This window comes from Psammomys obesus, unplaced genomic scaffold (genome assembly GCF_907164565.1).
Source record: "Psammomys obesus unplaced genomic scaffold, mPsaObe1.curated_primary_1811, whole genome shotgun sequence".
In the NCBI taxonomy this organism is placed as follows: domain Eukaryota; kingdom Metazoa; phylum Chordata; class Mammalia; order Rodentia; family Muridae; genus Psammomys; species Psammomys obesus.
In genome coordinates this window covers 3141192-3154031 of record NW_026596085.1, presented here as the reverse complement: position 1 = coordinate 3154031, position 12840 = coordinate 3141192, and the positions used below count along the sequence as shown (strand labels likewise).

Below are 12840 nucleotides of genomic sequence, written 5' to 3'. Positions count from 1 at the left end.
AGGCAGCATCTGTCAGGCTCCTGCTCAAACCTGAGAGCCACACTGCCTGTTCAGAGGCAGAGAGCCCAACTAGGTCGAGGGAGGCTTACATGTGGCCTAAAGGAGGCCAGACAGAAGGACAAGGGACAAAGGAATCTTCATGGAAGGGGCAAGGAGAAAAAGACAGAGGCAGAGCTCTCCAGCCAGGCCCACCCTGGAGACACTTCTGTCCTGGTCATTCACCAGAACCTTCCAGGTCTGATTCTGCCCTGCACTAAGGTACAGTGATATGAGTGTGCCTGGCTGCTGAAGGCAACCATCCTGGTGGTCTGGCTCCCTCCTCTCTGTGACAAGGGGCCTGTCTTCCAGGCTCACCGCTCTTCCACTCGGGGTGGCAGAGTTTCAGGTCTTGGCAGGTACGAGCAGGATTCTTGCGGGAGCCATCGGGGCTGCGGATGTTCTCAATCTGGTTATTCAGTGACTTGAGTGTGGCATCCACCTCAACATCATGCTGTCTCAGGGTGCTGGCCGCCTCATCGGCCCGCATGTACTGCAGGGGATCAGGGCCCTTCTCTCTCTGGCCTAAGCCAGCAAAGGCTGACATGTCGATGCCAGGACCAGGAGGACCTGGAGGGCCAGGGGGACCAGGATTTCCAGGAGGACCCTGCAATAGGAAATAGAGATGTCAGCCAGTAATGATGGGGATGAGGCCCTCCTCTATGTCCATCTGCTGGACATATACTAGTGTGTCCTCTTCCTACTCCTGTGGTGGGGACCAAGGGCAACAAGTCTAAGAAAACCAGAACAGCTTCCCCATTTCCTCCCTGGCCCTTCTATTTCCTAGAACCCATCATGACCCCTGTGAACTACCCTCTAAAAGGCCCTCAGTCTGTAGAATGCTGTCACCAGTAGCTGTCAGCTGATGTCTCAAAAGTATTCTAAGCACCTAAGAATACTTTGGATGTCAAGGAGGGGTCAGGACACTCACAGCAGGGCCAGTTTCGCCTGAACGTCCACGAGGACCTGGAGGCCCGATGGGGCCAGGGATTCCATTAGAGCCATCTTTGCCAGAGGGACCAACGGGGCCAGGTGGACCCTGCGGACCAAAACGGAAGAGATGATGAGAAAACAGTGTCCTATCCAGGGGTAGCCGCTGTATCCAATTCTCCACATTGCTCAGCCATGCCCCCTAAATCCATCTCCATTTAGCCAAGGACCCGCAGGTAGGTAGGTTCCATGTCTTCTCTGACCCTCCTAAGTCATATTTACAATATATATATATATATTGTATATATATATATATATATATATATATATATATATATATATATATATATATATATCTTTTTGTCAAGTTTGTCTTCTAGCCACTGCGACCTCTGATGCTCATGTCCATGGTAACTGCAGGATTCTGCTTTTCCCAGGGCACCTCCTGAGTGAGGACTGCTAAGCCCAGGGCTCCCTGCAGAAGCAATGCCCACCTCATCCATCCCCTGGCTGAGGCTTTGGCCTACCCAGCAGAAAAACTCATTCCATTCCCCAAGCCATCTCACTTACTCGAGGGCCAGAAGGACCAGCAGGGCCAGAAGCACCCTGATCTCCAGAAGGACCCTGTGGAAGAGAAGAAAATAGTAGAGGTTAACACAGCTGGGTATAGAAATATATTTCCTTTAGAATGGGAAGCAAGCACATTCCCCTCCTCACCCCCTCTCCTCCTGCTTTTCTTCCACCCACCAAGACAGCCCAGGGGCTTCTGAGAAAGACCCCAAGACTTTTGGGTAGCAGGGGAAGTTCAGTGGGCCTGAGAAGTGGAAGGTCTCAGGCAGCCTTCTCCTGGCTAATGGCATGCAGTGACACCCACCGGAGGGCCAGGCAGACCCTGCAGTCCAGTGAAACCTCGGTGTCCCTTCAGTCCCCTCTCTCCAGCCTCTCCAGTTTCTCCTTTGTCACCTCGGGGGCCTTGTGGTCCCTATGAACAAGAAAGACGACGCTTCAGTCAAGTCTGGGCCAATATGTGTCTCATCTGAGACCTGGTGTCCATTCTCTGAGGGGGTCAGTACAGAACGCTCCGACACTTACTGGGATTCCACGGGCTCCAGCAGGTCCTGCAGGGCCCATAGGACCTTGTGCGCCCTGTGAGGAGAGAGCGAAAACAGCATCAGGGAAGAGTCAGGACAGGAAGCCACTCCTCCACATCCGCCTAGGGGCCCAGAAGCAGCCCAGACCCAGGGGCCACCTCTAGCTGCTTAAATCAGGGGAAGGCAAACGTGGAACACCCCCTACCACTCGGTCACCCTCTTCACCGCAGCATCTCTGGATTTGGGGTACTCACAGACTCTCCTCTGTCCCCTTGTTTGCCAGTTGGGCCAGCAGGGCCAGGAGCACCAGGGGGCCCAGGAGCTCCAGGAGCGCCCAGGGCGCCGGTCTCACCACGATCACCCTGTAGGAGCAAGGTATCAGATTCAGCAAACAACATTCCAGAAGAGGCAAGGAGAGATCCTTTGTTACCCAGAGCAGCCCTCCATCCCAGAATAGACACCAGTCACTCACCTTGACTCCAGCTGCGCCATCTCTGCCAGGGGGTCCATCAGCACCAGGGCTGCCCTGGACAAGGGACATGAGGATTCACGTAGAGCCACTCTCTGTTTGCCCTCTCGCTCTTGCCTGTTCACTTCTGCCCAGATGAGGCTTCTGGGCTAACACATCCTCCACCCACCCTCCCCCTTGGACACCCAGTCCTGGTCTCTCTGTGTGTCCCTCCCTCGAGATCCTCCTGTCACACCGAGCTCCTGGACTCACCTCTCGTCCAGGTTCACCCGCAGGTCCTGTCAGGCCAGGAGGTCCCACAGGGCCGGGAGGACCTCTGTCCCCAGATGCACCAGGCGCACCCTGCTTGCCAGGCTCACCCTGAAGGGATATCGACAAAGACCATGAGTGTACGTGCTAGGCATCCCTGTCAGGGCTCCCCCCACCCCCTTCTTCAGCAGATACAGCCGGTAAAGGGATGCTTCCAAGGCTGCTGAGTCAAAGGATGGCTTAGTGTTTAGGGTACCACTGCAGCAAGAGCACTTGGTTAAAAGCTTTGAGCCTGAGCCAGGCCTGGCCTAGCGGGGGGTTGGAGGAAGAAGCATCATTCACTCACCGATGGGCCAGGAAGGCCAGGGAATCCTCTCTCACCACGCTGTCCAGGCAGACCAACAATGCCCCTTTGACCAGCCAGCCCCTGGGGACCTGGGGGACCATCATTTCCCTAGGGAAGAAGAAAGAGTTGACACTGAGGCTTGGCTTGACTGGGACTCTTCCCACCTGTTGAGTCTACTCTGTCCAACTCCCCTCTCACATCTCCCACAGCCCTACACCTCCCTCCTGGTGCCTGGAGGGGCTCAGGTGCCTCTCATGGGCCTGGTAGGAGACTTACAGCAGGACCATCACTTCCAGGCGCTCCTTTCTCCCCAGGAATTCCTGCAGGACCTTGAAGTCCAGGGTCACCAGCTCTGCCAGGGGGACCGTTGTCTCCTCGAACACCTTTGGGACCTTCTTTTCCAGCGGGACCAGGGGGACCAGGGGGTCCAGGGTTGCCCTAGGAGGAACAAATAAGGAAAGTAATAAGTTGTCACCCTCCTCACCCAAGTTACCAAAGCCACTGTAGCCTTGGGGGCAAGACATTGCAAACTGGCCACCTCAGCTCTCCTCTCCCCGGCAGGAGTTCTGGGAAGCCAGCTGTGGCTCCACCACCCACGCTCTGCCTTTCCCCACCCATGTGGGACTTCTCCTGATGGGCCAACTTCGTCCTCTATGACAGATTCCTCCAGAAACAGCCACAGCCTTGCTCCTCTGACCTGAGCTTTCCATTCACCCAGCACCTCTTCCTCCACGCTCAGTGCTGCTGAATGGAATTTTTCCTTATCTCCTCCCTCACTGAAGCCTCCCCACCCCCCAATTATCTGGTCTGGGGCTCATGGCTTCTTTACAGAGTATGGAACCAGGTGCATTGAACAAGCTTAGGAAACGTGTCCCAGATGAAGGGCACCATGCCAATCCTTTCAGCACACCAAGTCTCAGGGTAAGTCCAAGCCAGCCAGGGAGGTTGGGTGGTGCCTATTGCTCCCAGCTGCCAAGGACCAGTCAGCTGTGCCTCCCGCCCGTAGGAACAGAGAAGAGAAGTCAGGGCCATACAGGAGCTCTTTTGACCCTTATGTTTGGTGGACTGCTCCAGTTGGTTCTGACCCTATCTGGCTCTCCCATGCCGGAAGTAAGGTAGATCTAACCAAGAGTGATGCTTACATTAGAGCCTGGGGGTCCAACACGGCCAGCAGCTCCAGGGAATCCAGTGGCTCCCTGTGGGCACAGAGGGATGGGGGAGGATGGAAGAAAGGCCCTGAATACTTCAGGTTCTCAGCAGGGAGGAGAATCAAGTTGGTAGGTCCAGAGATTATGTCTCAGAGATGGGCAATCAAGGAAGAGTCAGGGGCTACAAAGCTGCAAGTGAGTAGCTAGAGGGAAAAGGGCCGCACTGCACCTGGCCATTTATGATCTGACATGAGGGGGTTGTGGGGGTGGGGGGTACATCCAGCCTTGGGGAGCTTTGTGGCAGAGCTGGGACACAGCAGGGGATTCACTCACCGGGGGGCCTTGGGCGCCTCGGGATCCCTTCGGACCAGTCACTCCAGTAGGACCCTGGGAAGGGAGGAAGGCAATGATAAGGTCTGGTGGTCTGAGCAGGGCAGGAAGCATCTGACTGAACCTTAATACAGGACTCCCGAGGGTCAGACTGTCAGAATACAGCTTCCCAAAACTGGGACCCCAAACAAAAGCTCTCCATGCGCCTCACCACTGGCAGACTTTGCAAGGCCGGGGCCTCACCTCCTGGGAAACCTGCTCTCTCTGCTCCCCCAGGAGACCAAGTGCTTCACTTTGGCTATCTATGGTCAGTGGACATAGCCTGTCCTGGGTGTCGGTGACCTAATACCCTCACATACCACAACCTAGCAGAAGTGTCTCCCTACACAGCTGAAGTATCCGCCAGGTCCCCAGTTAGACTCTGCCAGTGTGATCTACCAGGGCCCTCCTCCTCTTCTCTCTGCCTCGTGAATGCAACGATGCTCACCTGTGGCCCAGGAGCTCCAGAGGGGCCTTGGGGGCCGGGGGCACCAGCGTCCCCTTTCTGTCCGGCCTCTCCTTGCTCACCCTTGGCACCAGGCTGGCCATCGGCACCCTGTAATAGGAAAAAGGGGCAGATGAGGGCGAGGGTCTGCCAGAAGGTTCTTAGAGTACATGGCCACGTGTCTGCCCCGGGCCTGAAAACTGGGTTTAAGACAGGGTTGTTACATTGTCGGGGAAGTGTGAAAGAGAGAAAGACCACCCCTCTCTTTACTGCCTTCTTGTACTCCCTCCTTCTGTCCCCCACCAGAAGGTATCCTTGAGTTCTGGGTGTAGAGCCAGACTGCATGAAGTGAGGTAGGAGTAGAGTAGATACTCACAGGAGGCCCAGCAAATCCAGCAGGTCCAGGAGGCCCAATCTCTCCACGTTCACCCTGTAAGAGGATCAGGAGGTGTCAGGCTCTGTCGCCTGCCTCTGTGCCCTCCTCAGGGTCAGAGCCCATTGCCCAGCCCAGCTGTCTGGTCCACCCGCCCCCAGAGAGAAGGCATCGGAGTGACCTGAGTCCCAGGGACCCAGAACAGAAAGTCTTGGCTCAAAGGACCCAAGCCGGGACCTCTGTGACTCTTCTCTCTCATGCCATCTCACCCCCTAACCCCAAAACACTGGGCTAGGCTGAAGGGCACAGCTGGCTTCCTCACTCCTGGGGCCAGGGACAGCAGGATTCAGAGAGATGCACTCACCGGAGCACCGCGAGCACCAGTACTTCCTGAAGGGCCGGGGGATCCCATGTCTCCCTAAGCGTTGAGAAGATAGGAATCAGAGTGGTACCTTGAGCTACCCAAGTGTACCTAGGAAGCCCTGATGTTGAGTCCCTAGACCCCACTGCACATCCAGCTTTCATCCGGGCTCAGCTCTCCCATCTGTCTCTTCAAGGCCGTGGCTGAGGGTACTGTCCACCAGGCCAGCTGCCCCAAATTTACAGGCCACACGAGTCACATGCGAACAGGACCCCCACCCTTCACTCCTGTCGCCATTGTGGAAGTTGGTGGCTGGTGAGTAAGATTTGGCTGTAGGGGATTAAGGGGGAGGTGGACAGAAAAAGGAAAGCCAGCCACAACTTACCTTCTCGCCATTGGCCCCTGCTGGGCCTGGGGGCCCGATGGGTCCAGTCAGACCCTGGAGGGAGAGAGATAGAGATCAATGAGGCAGGCAGAGGCAGGCCAGTGTCAGGAGGTTCCTCAGGGATTCTGGGAATCCCATACCCACAGACTTTGGTGTACCCTCTCATGGTCTCAGTGTCTGGTCCCTGTGCTTTCCCAGACCCTTCTCTGAGTGCTAAAGGCCTGTGGGAACGCCCGTACCTGCCCCCATCCCAGCACCTAAGTCCTACAACCGTGTTCACTTACTCTTCCACCATCCTTTCCAGGAGCTCCCTCTGGGCCTTTCTCACCAACATCACCCTGTGGGAGAGAAAAGCAGGCACCTTAGGGGATACGTCAGGAGCGGAGGCCAGTTCAGCCCTGCCTGGTGGAGCTTCTGGAACACAGCCTCTGCCTAAGAGGTCTTTTCTGTGGGCTTAGGATCGGTGACAAAGAGTAACCAGAGGTGAATGAACACAGAAAAGGATGTTACTATAGCAGAGCGGTTTGTCGGTTGGTTTGTTTGTGATAGGGGCGCCTAGCTCCAGAATCCTCCCTCACCTTCAGAAGGCCAAGGAATGTGTGTGAGGGGCCCAAGTGAGGCAGTTGGGGGCTTGGGGAGAGGCCCAGTACTTACTCTGTCTCCCTTGGGCCCGGCAATACCGGCTGCTCCCCTCTCACCAGGCATTCCCTGTAGACCTGGAGGACCCTGAGCCCCAGGGGGACCATCTGGACCAGGTGCACCCTAGGGTGGAAGACAAGGGGTGTCTGTAGTGAGTGGCACCTCTCTCATGGCCCCACTCTGCACGGCCTGAAAACCCAGTGTCCCAAACCCCTCTTCCTTCTTTTCTTCCGCCTAAGTCCCCTTCTCAGTGTCTCCTCTCACAAGGTCCTCCTGGTTATCCTTCCTCTGTGCCTCCCTCCTTCCCTCAGTGAACTTCCCCAGTGCTCGACGGAAGATGCCTACAGGACTTGGCCCCACTTACTTTGGGACCGTCAGTACCAGGAGTACCAGGGAGGCCTCGGGCACCCTGGAGGCCTTGAGCACCAGGAGAGCCACGTTCACCGGGGAAACCTCGCTCACCCTGTGGAAGAGATACCAGGTAGAAATCAGGTAAACATGGTGGGGAAGATGAGATGGGGAGAGATGGGGGTCCCTAAGAACCCAAGGCTGCAGTGCTGAGAGACATGGGCAAAACTGAATGGAGAGAAAGCAGACCCAAGGGGACCCCAGACACTCACCCTGGGACCCACAAGGCCAGGGGCTCCAGCTTCACCAGGGATGCCCTAGAGAACAAAAGAGGATGTAAGAGTGAAGGCTGCCTGCTCCAGATCCCAGGACATGCCTCCCGCAGTGGCTGAACTTGTCTGCAGGAGGGCAGAGCTCAGACTGTTGTCTGTGGAGAGCTGAGAATCAGGCTTGGGGCGTCCCTAGGCTTCATGGGACTTTTCATACATTCTCTTCCCCTGGTCTCCTGGACAACAGCTCCATACTCACCTGGTCACCTTGTTTTCCACCTTCACCTGGAGGACCAGGGGGGCCAGGAAGTCCCTGGAAGCCAAAATGACGTGGATTATTAAAAGAGCTGTTTTCTTCCTCTGCCCTCCAGAAAGGCACAGCACAGGGCAGACCCAAAAGAGATAGCACTTAGGACCAGGTATGGGAAGCCACGTCCCCCAGCACCCCATGAGAGGAGTGGGCCTGATACCCATAGAGCCTGCCAGAGAGCTCCAGGCATGGGAAGAACCAACCACCTACCTGGAACCCTGATGGTCCAGGAGCACCCTGCTCGCCTCGTTCACCAGCAGGTCCCTGCAGAAAAGAGACAAGGTGAGCCAAGCCAAGGATGTGGAGAACCCAAGGCCCTGGGACATGGATTGGAAGCCTTCCTTCACTGACCAGCCAACGTGTGGCTGTGTGCTTCACCGCCACCATCTACCCACAATTCCCTGTGCTAGCATTGCTTCGGGCATGCTCTCTCATCTGGGCATGATTTAGCCCAGATCCACGTCTGCTACTTCCATTACCCAGGGGATCTAAGGTGCTCTGTTTCACCTCCACAAGGCAACCCCGGGGAAGTTGGGTAGGTACTCACAGTGGGGCCAGGTGGTCCTGCGGCTCCCGTCTCTCCATCTTTGCCAGGCAGACCCTACAGGGCAAAGGAAAAAGAGCTGTAACGACTATGTCCGCCATGTCACCTGAGACCAGCAGAAGTTTGTTTTTGTTGTTGTTGTTGTTGGTCACATCAACAAGGTCCTCAATGGAACTCCATTCTCACTCCTCCCTGATCTCCCTTGCTGCACCCACCATTTTTTTTTATTTAAATTTGTTTTTTTTTATAATTTATTAACTTTACATCCCAATTGAAACTCCCTTCCTCCCTCCCTCTCCCCCTCTATTCCCTTCCCCTAGCACTCAGAAAGAGAGAGCCCTCCTCCCCTACCATCTGACCCCAGGCTATAAAGTCTCATTAGGACTGCCTGCATCCTCTTTCTCTGTGGCCTGGCAAGGCCACCCTGAGAGGGGGAAGTGATCAAAGACCGGGCAACAGAGTCCATATCAGAAACAGCCCCTGCTCCCCTAACTAGGGAGCCCACATGGAGACTGAGCTTTCTATTGGCTACTATCTGAGCAAGGGATCTAGGTCCTCTTCATTCATGGTCCTTGGTTGGTGCATCAGTCTCTGCAGGTCCCCCTGGACCCAGATTTGTTGGGTCTGTTGGTTTTATAGAGCTCCTGTCATCTCTGTGCACCCCCCATTCTACCTCAAGCATCTTTCCTGTACCAGAGCCCTGCCTCTGAAACCCCTCAGCAGCCACAGACTCTCTGTGTGGATCCCAGAAGGCACAACCTAACATGTGCTCAGCCATAGGAATGAGATCTTCAAGAACCAAGGATCTGAGGACCATGGCTAGAAGTCACACCTCCTGCTCCTGTTAGGAATTCCACCAACAGGACACTTACTCTCAGACCAGGAGCACCAGCCAGTCCCTTCTCACCAGCTTTGCCAGGCTCGCCCTGAAGGAAGGGGAGAGAGGACCATGCATTAGTTGGTTGAGGATGGAATGAGGCAGATATGCTAAGGAGCATGGAGCCTAAAGGCCCATTCTGATGAACAACAGAAGGGAACCTCGAACATCAGCCCCTTCTCTTATCCAGTGGCATCCAGGCCACAAGGCTCAGTGGAAACTGATGAGGAAGATGAGAATTGTTACTTACGTTGGCACCTTTGGGGCCAGGGAAACCCATGACACCAGGCTGCCCACGAGCTCCTTGAGGACCAGGAGGTCCAGGCCGGCCATCTTCACCAGGGGCTCCCTGAAAGACAGGATGCCATTCTCAGAACATAGTCCTCCCTATCTTATTTCCCCATCAATGTATGCTAAATGCCTCTGTGTGGCAGGCATGGAACTAAGTGCCAGGCATGTACTTGCAATCTAGGACTGACAACCCCACACACATGGACCCATCTACAGGAAGGCGCCGCTGGCTCAGAAGTCTTCCCTGGACCTCTAACCTTTGTCACCACTCCTTCCAGAAGATGCAGTATATGTGTGTGTGTGTGTGATTTTCGAAGATCACAGTTCAAAGATCAGGTTACCTCTGGCCATAAAGCCTACATCTATCTCTTACCCCATTCTCAAAATGTACAGAATCCTAAGCTGCCTTCACCGAAAACCCCATCCTTCTTCCCAGCATCTTCTGAAGGACATCCCCAGTTCCCCCAGGATGCTCACTCAGGGTGACACACTTACGGAAGGACCAACTTTGCCTTGAGGACCAGCATCACCAGGGCGACCAGTAAGACCCTTAGGTTGGAGAGAGAGAAGAGAGTGGTGTCAGTCAAGGGCAGGCCCCAAATCCCCCAATTCCGGCAGCACAGCTTGGAGGATGCAGGTGGGGAGAAGGGTGTGGAGTTCTGTGCAGCATCCAAGGTCAAGAACAACAGCGGAAGTACTCTCCTCCTTACCCGGGCTCCAGGAAGACCAGGTTCTCCAGGACGGCCAGGGTCACCATTAGCTCCCTTGGGACCAGCCAGGCCACTAGGCCCTCGCTCTCCAGGGGCACCCTATAGCAGAGGAGACAGAAAGTCAGTGGAATGCTTTGTAATGGGGAGAGACCAAGCCCCTCTTTCTCCACTCACCTTGGGACCTGCCAGACCGTCTTGACCTGGGAAGCCACGGTTGCCAGGAGCACCCTAGGGAGAAGTAGGGGAGAGGCAGAGGGTGAGGCTGGCTTCTCACCAGTGTGCCTGGAAGGAGTCCCACCAGGATCTGAGGGTCCATCCCATCCACCTCCCACCACAGTATCTGTGGGGCAGGAGTCACAGCCTGTGGGGCTCTGAGAGCCTAACATCTAGGGCCTGTTCCTGCCTCTCTAGGAAGCAGCTTACTGCTTTATGCCATCCTTGGGCACAGACAAGATAAGGATGCCTCTGCCCCTGGTGCTGGATGGGGAAGAGAAGATCACATCATCTAGAAAAATCACTGGACATGGCCGAAACAAAGAGCCACGGGACCCAAAGTGTGAGACGGGGCCTCCTTGCCCACTTACTCTTTCTCCAGGGGGGCCGATGGGTCCAGCGCCGCCAGGCTCTCCTCGAGCGCCTCGTTTGCCTTCCTCACCAGCAGGGCCAGGGGCTCCCTGGGGCCCAGCAGGACCCTGATGGAAGCACAAGAGAAATAGGATAAAATTTTCACCTAGCCTTGGGAAAAACACCAGCCTGGTGTGCAGAGGAAGGGGCCTTGGGAATGTTTCAGGCCTTGGGCAAGAGGGGCCAGACAGGATCAGCTATGAAGACGGAGAAGAAGCCCAAGAGAAAGAGATGGCTTGGAACTCAAGCTATTCAAACTGGGAGAGGAAGCTGTATCAGGGTCTCCTCTACCCTATTTTGCTTCCTTCTCTGGGAACAACCAAAGAGGGCCTGGAATGGGGAACAGCTGGGGGGAGGGGTGCAGTGGGATAGAGGGATGATCTGTGGGGCAGAGCTACAGGAAATTAAAAGATACTCACGGTCTCTCCCTTAGGGCCTTGTTCACCTTTGAAGCCAGCGATGCCAGGCTCACCCTGAATGAGAAAAAGAAAAGTGCTCACACCAGCTTCTCTCTGAAGAGTCTGCCTACTCCTCAGAAACCTACTGCGGGGAGCAGGGGCACAGAAAAAAAGGGGCCTGTAGGTAGGCTGCCGGGAGCACTTCAGTCTCTTACCGTCTGACCTTTGGGGCCCAGAGGACCAGTTGCACCTTGAGGACCAGGAGGGCCACGTGGCCCAGGGAAGCCGGGGGCACCAGCAATTCCAGGAGCTCCCTGTCAGCATAAGGAGAAGAGAAACAGGTGAGGGGAGAGGATGAGGAGGGACCAAGCCATTCTGAGGATGCAGCCCAGGGCCAGTACTTACGGCAGATCCTTTGGCTCCGGGAATGCCGTCAGTTCCTGGGTTACCCTGATTGGAAGATGGTGTTGAGGTAAGATAAACAGCAAAGAACCAAGCCAACCATTACTCCCATCAGGGCCTACTCTAGGGGTCAGGGACAGGTGCTGTCCACTTCAGGGGCTTTCCTGCTTCATGTCTCATGGGGTGGACTATGGGTGGAGCGAGCAGTGGGTGTGGAGGTCAGTGGGAGGTGCTTGGCCAGCATGGAGGTTTAGTGATTGGGACCCAGGGCTCCTTCAAGCGACACCCTCACTCAAGAGGGCCAAGGCCACAGTTGTAATGCCTTCCAGCCCAAAAAGATGAACTTACGGAAGCACCCGCGGGCCCAGGGGACCCAGGATTGCCAGGCTCGCCACGGGGTCCCTGAGCACCTTCAGGACCTCGTGCACCAGTGGGACCAGCTTCGCCCTGGAAAGAGAGTGGGAGGATGAAGGGAGGATGCGGGGCGGCGGCAGCTCAAAGCCAGCTGTGTGCAGGACTCATGCACGTGCTCAAACACTCGTGAGTGAGTCAGGCTCACACAGCAGCCTGTCATTTCTGTTCCCACCCGACTGAGCAGCAGGAAGATATGATATCCCACTCCTGCCTCCTCTACTCTGCACTCCACCTCTGCAGGCCCCACACAACTATGCAGATGCCTCCTGGGTTCCAGCAACCAGCAGCTGGCTGGTCCTGTCAGCCCCTGTCAGGGGAGCCTGGGTTAGGGGATGCGCCATCTTACAGCCATGGGATGACACAGGTGGGCAGTCCCTTTCCTGTCCCCTCTTTTTGTTTTCTCTCTGATGGAGGAACAGAAGCCAGAAGGGTGATCCCCCAGCCTCTCAGCCTTCTCATTCCTCCAGAATCTTTCTGTCTGGTTGCTTCATGATCAGAGCTGCTCCAGGCTTCAGCCTCAGCCAGTTTGAAGTACCAAGAAGCCAGGGCAGAGAGCAAGCTGGGACAGGCTCCCCAACTCCACTTTTCTCGAAGTTAACCAGCAGGAGCCCCCTGTGTAAAAACTTTTTTTTTAACTTTATTTTATTTTCCTAAAAGTCACAGCTCGCTGTGATCTGGCTCTCTGGACTGGAGTCTCTGGGGAAGGCTGCTGACCTGGAGAGAGGTCAGAGCCTCCTCAGGTTTCTTCACACAGCATTCTTGCTTCACTTTGGCAATTATTATTTTCTAAAGGTCAGGCCCCCTCACCTTCC

General features: G+C 55.6%; 1 protein-coding gene across 4 annotated transcripts in view; it reads right to left on the bottom strand.

Annotated features, from left to right (window-relative positions):
* Col2a1 (collagen type II alpha 1 chain) overlaps positions 1 to 12840 on the bottom strand; it is a 28248-nt gene that overhangs the window by 1381 nt on the left and 14027 nt on the right. For all 4 annotated transcript variants that reach the window (XM_055626960.1, XM_055626961.1, XM_055626959.1 and 1 more), the window contains 33 exons: positions 11963 to 12061; positions 11618 to 11662; positions 11428 to 11526; positions 11234 to 11287; positions 10775 to 10882; positions 10365 to 10418; positions 10191 to 10289; positions 9976 to 10029; positions 9440 to 9538; positions 9185 to 9238; positions 8316 to 8369; positions 7979 to 8032; positions 7718 to 7771; positions 7462 to 7506; positions 7206 to 7304; positions 6857 to 6964; positions 6487 to 6540; positions 6203 to 6256; positions 5821 to 5874; positions 5460 to 5513; positions 5087 to 5194; positions 4603 to 4656; positions 4264 to 4317; positions 3398 to 3559; positions 3122 to 3229; positions 2779 to 2886; positions 2530 to 2583; positions 2312 to 2419; positions 2059 to 2112; positions 1841 to 1948; positions 1537 to 1590; positions 968 to 1075; positions 355 to 643 (listed from right to left, as the gene is read on the bottom strand). In XM_055626960.1, the coding sequence (XP_055482935.1) occupies positions 355 to 643; positions 968 to 1075; positions 1537 to 1590; positions 1841 to 1948; positions 2059 to 2112; positions 2312 to 2419; positions 2530 to 2583; positions 2779 to 2886; positions 3122 to 3229; positions 3398 to 3559; positions 4264 to 4317; positions 4603 to 4656; positions 5087 to 5194; positions 5460 to 5513; positions 5821 to 5874; positions 6203 to 6256; positions 6487 to 6540; positions 6857 to 6964; positions 7206 to 7304; positions 7462 to 7506; positions 7718 to 7771; positions 7979 to 8032; positions 8316 to 8369; positions 9185 to 9238; positions 9440 to 9538; positions 9976 to 10029; positions 10191 to 10289; positions 10365 to 10418; positions 10775 to 10882; positions 11234 to 11287; positions 11428 to 11526; positions 11618 to 11662; positions 11963 to 12061 (2764 nt within the window). The remainder of the gene's footprint in view (positions 1 to 354; positions 644 to 967; positions 1076 to 1536; positions 1591 to 1840; positions 1949 to 2058; positions 2113 to 2311; positions 2420 to 2529; positions 2584 to 2778; positions 2887 to 3121; positions 3230 to 3397; positions 3560 to 4263; positions 4318 to 4602; positions 4657 to 5086; positions 5195 to 5459; positions 5514 to 5820; positions 5875 to 6202; positions 6257 to 6486; positions 6541 to 6856; positions 6965 to 7205; positions 7305 to 7461; positions 7507 to 7717; positions 7772 to 7978; positions 8033 to 8315; positions 8370 to 9184; positions 9239 to 9439; positions 9539 to 9975; positions 10030 to 10190; positions 10290 to 10364; positions 10419 to 10774; positions 10883 to 11233; positions 11288 to 11427; positions 11527 to 11617; positions 11663 to 11962; positions 12062 to 12840) is intronic.